Below are 7,748 nucleotides of genomic sequence, written 5' to 3'. Positions count from 1 at the left end.
TTTTATAAAGATAATAATTAAGTATTTTGTTAGAACTCAATGATTATCCTAATTATAATTAGATTTTTTATATTTAAAATAAAATGTTTATCCTGTATTTGATTGTGTTTATCTGCAGTTAGTTACACGAATTCAGTTATGTGATGAAATCGGATAGKGATGAAATTGTTTAGGGATGAACGGGTTTAAGAGTTTAAGAGTTTTAAGAGTTTAAGAGTTTTTAAGAGTTTAAGCCAAATGCTTTATAATATAGTATAGATTTAACAATTGTTTCCTTTTATAGATTATGATTTTGTAAAAGATAATGAATTATCTGCAATTAAACAATCATATAAAAATGATATAATATTCTATAAATAAACAAGATATATTTGTATTTGTTAAATAATATTTTATATGTTTAATAAATAAATTTTGCATTAATTATTTAGATTGCCTTTATCATTTAAACTAAATTATATAAATTTCTTTTTTATCTCAACGTGAGATCTCTAATGGAATTAAGAAAAAACAATAAAAAAAAGAGATACCACATAATTGTTCACTAAAATTGTGAAAAAAAAATTATATATAGATATCATAAAAAAGGGTTACATTTGGTCATGATTAGTCAAGTTTTAACACATCTTATACAGATCGGTGTTGCAATTTAGGAGGTTGATTTATTGCTCAAATTACATGTTTCTACTTGAGTTCTCGTCCTTATGCGGGACTGTTTGTGGATCTAGTATGGTTGTGGAAGAGTTTTGGAGGTCTATTTTTTAGTTGTGGTTAGTTGGAGATCCATTGAAAAGATAGAAGTTTAATCGTGAAAAAACGATTAATTTGGTCGTTAGGCCCATTCAAAAAAAGCCCAGGTATCACCAAATCAATTAGCGGGTGATCCACATGACCGCCTTCCAAATGGGCCTTCTTGAACTCAAAATAGGATTAAAATCTGAACCGGCCAACAAGTCATCGAGGAGCAAAATGGCGATATGTTCCACCCCAAATAAACAACTTCTTAAATTTATCTATTTTGCAAACTTTAATTATTTCATTTCAATGTAATAAGCTTTCAATAATATTTGGTATATTGATTAAGGAAAATCTTGTTCAGATTTTGGCAAATATTGTATTTGACATATAGAAATTAAATCAATCTTTCTATCTATCTCTTTCATATTTTCCAGCAAGTGCTATTACGAGATGCATGACGCAAAAGTCATGTGATTAATTAGAACCGACCACCAAAATTAGATATCCAACTATAAGTTGGATCGAAATATAAAATTTCAACATCCAAATCGAACAGATCAATTATTAGATAACAATCCAACATCCAATAAACCGATATAATCCAATTATCATTATAGCATTGCATTCATAATCCAATGAAAGTCAGTGTGATTTTTTTAAAATAATAGGGCTTAACAGCAAAATCACGTAAAACAAGGGGGTGAAGATGTAAATATAACATATATCAATAAGTCCTATAAGTCCAAGAAAACATCGGCATATAATTCGGTTCAAGATATGCTAGTCTAAAGAGATCGTGTTGCCATTTAATCTCTCCATTGGGGTATATATAGATGTATATATGTAGATGTCTTTACAGAAAGAGGTGCGGGGAATTTAATGATGACGAAGGAACCATTCATGGGAGATTGCGCTCATTGTGGACAGAGTGCGCATGACTCAAGAGCATGCAACAATGGAAAAGTTGGTAGTTTGAAGCTTTTTGGTGTGAGGATTGATCCAAAATCACATCAGCTTCATGGGAAGGAGAAAGGAGATGATCGTCATGGATCTGTTAATTGCATTGGTAATTTAATTCGCAAGTGTAAAAGCATGGAGAGCTTAGAGGCATGCAACATTGACCCGAGTTCCATAGATCGTGGTTATCAATCGGATGGCCCTCCTGATCGATCCCACAACGCCTATAACAAAACGAAAGGTTTGTGTTCTTTCTCAAAAACATTCCAACTAGACAAAACTTTCAAGGGTTTTAGTTATCTCTGGGTTTTTGATGTTCTAATGATTCTGTTCGTTGATGATCTAGTTTGATTAATGTTACATGTGGGTATCTGATTCTCTTTTTGAATTGTTCAACGTGTAGTTTAAATTTTGCACTCAAAGTGTTTGAAGTTTTGCTTGTATGAACCATTCATTTCTCTATCAAAGCCTAAAAGACATGATCCAACTTTTGTATTAACCTGCAAAAGATAAGTGATTAGAATCCATGACGCCAAGCAACAAAGCTTTTCTTATTGAATCATTGCTTCCAGAAAGCTGTGAAGTTCGATCCCAGTTCATCAAAAGCTCTTAAGCTGCCGTTATATGCAACAATTCTGGTTAATTTTTGCGAACAAGTTGTTAACACAATTGATAGATATGAACACTTTTTATCGTTGTCATTTGGGGATTTCATCTTTTGTCATTATCATTTATCATATTTGATTACAGAAAATATTGATCTATTTTGATGATCAGGGGTGCCATGGACAGAAGATGAACATATGTCATTCTTGATCGGTCTAGAAAAGCTTGGGAAAGGCGATTGGAGAGGGATTTCAAAGAACTACGTGCCATCAAGAACCCCAACTCAAGTGGCTAGCCATGCACAGAAGTATTTCATCAGAGTGAATACAACACGAGAGAAAATAAAACGCCGATCAAGCCTTTTTGATATGCCTTTCCAAGAATCAGTAACTTACTGCTCCTAAATTTTTTGCATATTTCTCCTTCATTTTCTTGAATTTGTGATTATTAATGTGTCTCTTGCAAGTAAGTTTTCAAAGTGATGAATGAATCTTTAAATGTTCAAATAACAATGTTTCTCAGCTCCAATCTTTTTTGCCAATGGCCTGTAATGAATTAAAGACTGCAATTGGGTGCATAACCGTTTATTACAATTAAGAAAACCACCCGAATATGGATTAATTTTCATGAAAGTGACTGTTCTTGTCGATTTAAGTTCTTGTTTCAAAGCTTCCAGCCCAAAAAAGAAAGACAACACCATAAATAAAAAAACATAAAGTGCACCTGGACTGTCCAATCTATACTTGTTTCTATTTATGCCTCCTCTGGTTGTCGTTTCTTGAATTTTTTTCCCTGGATCTCATTATTCAGTAGTATTTGGATTACTGGTTTCAATACTTTTTTGATGATGTTTATTCATTCGTTCTGTTTAAAAATTATATATATATATATACAAATATGGGTGATGCACCTTTTGGTCTTAATGTTCTTTAAGATGCTGAACCCATAGGAGTAACCCTAATTGCTACTAATGTTGGTAATTATTGTTGATATTATGCAGCATATGGTACCAAGAGCACCTGTTCCCATCTCTCTAAGACCTCCAGTTTCACCTCTGGCTCGAACTTATGAGATTCAAGATTTCAATTACAGGTCACGCATGGTAAGAGAGCTAGACTGTTTAAGATCAACTTGCTTGCCCCTAGGCTTGGTTCGTGAAAAAGATAGTAGGCTTGAGCTTAGGTTACCTAAGGTTCGAGCGTTTGGAAATCCTTAAGGGTGCATTTAGTACACGGATCGGACCCAATGGAACTGGACTGGGCAAGCGAGAGTGAGGTTCGTGGGTGAAAGAATTGTGGAAGGTTCGAGTGTTTTAATTTCACATAAGTAGTTTAGTAAATTTTTGTCCTCTCATAGTTTATCAACAAATTTTTGTTCAGTTATGTCTAGTTAGGTCCTGCATATCAACAATTTTTTGACTCTTATAGGCTTGATGGGCTTGGCTCATTCAAAGCTATTGAGGCCCTGGAGCTCAGTTGGGATGGTAAATGGAGCCACACGTCTCATCTACAGTCATAAATCAAAAAACAAAGCTAGGAGTAAAATCGGTTGCTAATTCCAATTATCCTTGGCCAATTAACACGGTTTTAAATTTTGTGTTTTGCAGATTGGTTATACGAGCAGCAGATATAAGCAAAAATTCGGTGATCCTAAATGTCCACTGGCGCTCCCTTTTGTACCAATGGCGAGTTACCCAAACCAGGACCGTGTTTGTGCCGTCAACAGGCATGGGGTCCCCCACTGAAGGTTTTATTTGTGAAACGTCGTTCGTGCTGATAACTCATGGTCATCTAGGAGTGGATAAAGTAATGGAGTGAAAGCATCTTCTGTTTTGGTTGTTGCAGAAGAATAGAGTTTGAAGTGGTTAGATTAGAAGATGAGTTAAATTTCATTCTTTTTGCTTTACTTGAAAAGACAACACATACCAAATATATGCAAAGATATTAGTTGTTTGTGAAATGGCAGGTAGTATTTACCATGAAAGATGGCAAATCAACTTGTTGAATCTTGTTGCTAGCAAGTATTCAAGGCCACTAGAAAAATACCATTTGATTCCACTTTCATAGGAATCATTTATATATGGAGAGAAGAAAGGGACGCTATCAATCTACGAGAAAGACAAAGAAGGCATATTCCTCATATTTTATTGCTCCCCATAGAAATGTAAAAAGAAAATATTGTTTTTATCATCACAACTAGCATTGAATATAAAATGTACTAATAGATCATATAAAACTGTTTTTTCGAGTTTTCCTAGATGTAAAATCAATCGATAATTCCTTCAAAATTATTATTATCTATCATATCATTTTTATATAGCATCGTAAATCCGTTCCACTGCCAAACACATTCTATGATATACCTTTAGTTTATAGATTAACATTATTTTTTGTCACAATATTGACTATTCAGATAAATATTTTATGTAAATCAATATAGATCACTTGGATATTCTTGTCACATCATGTTAATGCTTTAAACTTTTTAGGGTTAACACAAATTTCTTTTTGGAACCATCAATCTTAGAATCAAAAGTTCATTTTGGTTATATTTTGAGATCTTATTATTGTTTTAGAGATAACAAAAGTATTTAAGATTCATGCAAGTAGTATTATTAGGTAATAGGTAGTCGATAATGTATGAAAAGACAAAAGTAATTTTGGGATCCTAAATATCCATATAAGTTGGGTCGTCGCACATGGTTGATAATTTTTTGCAAATGATAGAAGTTTTCTTAGTTAATAACAATAAATCTACTATATTCTACTACAAAAAATAGAATTCATGGGTATGGAATATTCAAAAGAGTCACTGAGAAATGAATGATTGAGAAAATATCAATGTTTTCTAGACAAGGTAGTTCTATAATAGTAGATAGAAAGCTTAGAGAAACAATAAACAATACTATAAAATGAACAATCAATTAATTTTTTAACTTTCCTCTCAATTTTTTAACAATACTATAAAATGAATAAACAATAAGACTGGTTTTCCTTTCAAAACTTTCCTCCCAAATGTGGGATGAAAGAGAAGGAAGGAAAAGAAATAAAATAATTACAATTATAAATATTTATAAAGGAGAAAATCGCATCAAAATAGAACCAACTTTGAGTTAATTCTTATTTTGGGAAACCAACTTTCAAAAGTATCATTTTAGGGTCTAGAACAAACTTTTCATATATCTAAAGGTCTAGTTTACTTGTTGAATAGGTTACCGGTTACCTCTAACATGACGTGGCAAAACAATAATAAAAAGCATCTTACATGTATGTTACAAAATAACATGTCATTAACTTATTATTAATTGAAAAAATAAAATAAAACAAAACATTAGATAAACTTTAAAGATTTAGGTGACTTCAAGAACAACAGTGACATTGACGGTTAGATAAACTAAAAAAAATCAAAACTCAAACAAAAGGTTAGATAAGCTTTAAAGATTTAGATGACTTCAAGAACAATAATGAAAGTGACGGTTAAATAAATTACAAAATCAAAACTCAAACAAAAGGTTGGCTTCAAGAACAACAGTGAATCAGTGATGGTGGCAAAAGAACATCAAATGGTGGTGATGGTGATGGCATGTTGCAGGGGTGTTTCAGATATCAAGAAGGTTAGATGATACTCCATGATTTTCAAATCTCAAATACACGGTTGTACAGAACCATCATGGCGACAATGATGAGGAAAATCAGTCGCCTCACTGCCACCGATTGTGCAACGACTTCCTTCTCCACCTCTTGTTGCCAGTTATCTTTTCAAACGGCTTTGTTTGGCAGCAGGAATAGCACATCTCGAACACCGATTTGTGTTAAGATACATCCCCATTTTCAGATCTCGAAGACAAATCTAAAGAAGAGCCGCGCTGGAAACCTATATTTGTATGGGCTCATTTCTTCTTTTGGGAACTTAAATCTTTAACGGTTTTTATTACTTCTCTTGGTGTTAGTCACCTATTTGATATGAAAAATATATCCACATTGTTATATTTGAGTAACATAGATGTTTGATTAGCTAGGTTTTTCAGAAACTTTTGGACTAAGTTCCAATTCTTGACGAAAATCTATTCATTTTTTTTTGTATCACATATATTATAAAAAAATTATTCATGTTTTGATTTATGATCGATTATTACAGTTTGATTTAAGCAAATTATAGAGTTTGTTCATGTTCTTGGTGATTGAAGAAGATGAAGATTCATGAGGAAAAAAATAAATTTAAAATATTGAAATTTAGAAAATACACCATATCATAATTATTGACACCATGTCATCATTCTGGATTTAATTTTTTAATTTGAAATATGATGTGGACTCTTAGTAGGCAAATACCTATTTAATGTCAGTATTTACAGATTATCAGGTAAACGAGACCCTTAAATGTACAAGAAGTTTGCTCGAGACCCCAAAATGATACTTTTGAAAGTTGATTTCCCAAAGTAGGAATTAACTCAAATTTTGGTTCCATTTTGATGCAATTTTCCCTTATATAAAACTACATATTTAACTCATCAATTACAACATACTCGAAAATAAATAAGGATATATTTGTAAAAATGACATTTCTTTTCCTTTCTCTTCTCAACATGAAAATTTGTTTTCCTTCCTTCTCCTTCCTTCTCAAGAACACAAATAAAAAAAAATATTTTCTTCATTTTTCATCCATTTCTTTTTTTCTTAAATTCAAGAACACAATATTTTCATGCATTTTAAATACGGATAATTTTGGGCGGTTACAAATTATTCATAATCTAATCCCTATATTCATGCAATTTAAATATGAACACATTTCATATTTTATTTGTGAACACGATTCGATAGCCATATGAACATATTTTATTATTTAGTTATGAACATATTTCACTTGTAAACACGGTGCGATATCCATACCTTGGTGTTCACCGGTGAATATCTAGTTCGAAAATAAATGTTTCGATCACAATTTTTCCTAATGAATAAATATTGGCAAGAATTTTGAATAAGATATGTTTTTACATAGTTTCCAAAATAGGTGGATGTAAAAATGTATTGTTTCCTAAATATATAGGTGGAGAGATTACCATGGTGCGGAGAGATTAAAGGGATAGTGGATAGTTTTCTTAATCGGTGTTAAGGATAACATTACAATTTTGTCCCTTGTTCACTCGTGAAATTAAAAAATTAAGTGTGTTTCAGTGTGCCAATATTACAAATTTGCCATTGTTCTTATCCATTGATTACAAAACTAAATGGATGAGATTGACTACAAAATTTGTACTATTTCATTGGTTAACAAATAAAGTTTTTTTTTTTATATATATATACATACTAGAAGCGTACTCGAGTAATGCAACGAGATATATCATGATTTTAATATTTCATTTTATTCTTTATCTCAACTGATGTTATAATATTGCTTTATGTGATTTTGAGAAAACGATGATGTTTTTATTTTTGAATAAAATATAT

At 31.7% G+C, this 7,748-nt stretch overlaps 1 protein-coding gene across 1 annotated transcript; it reads left to right on the top strand.

Moving 5' to 3' along the window:
• Positions 1-1,567: 1,567 nt before the first annotated feature.
• On the top strand, positions 1,568-4,235 carry LOC112526117 (probable transcription factor At5g61620). The gene is made up of 4 exons (XM_025136506.1): positions 1,568-1,936; positions 2,473-2,687; positions 3,302-3,403; positions 3,908-4,235. Exons 1-4 carry the CDS (start codon positions 1,618-1,620, stop codon positions 4,043-4,045), a joined length of 774 nt encoding a protein of 257 aa, XP_024992274.1. The 5' UTR covers positions 1,568-1,617; the 3' UTR covers positions 4,046-4,235.
• The last annotated feature ends 3,513 nt before the right edge of the window (positions 4,236-7,748 follow it).

The sequence above is a fragment of the Cynara cardunculus genome, assembly GCF_001531365.2.
Source record: "Cynara cardunculus var. scolymus isolate 2C chromosome LG 13, CcrdV1, whole genome shotgun sequence".
NCBI lineage: Eukaryota > Viridiplantae > Streptophyta > Magnoliopsida > Asterales > Asteraceae > Cynara > Cynara cardunculus.
Note: the sequence above shows the minus strand (reverse complement) of the source record. Positions and strands in the feature narration are given on the sequence as shown.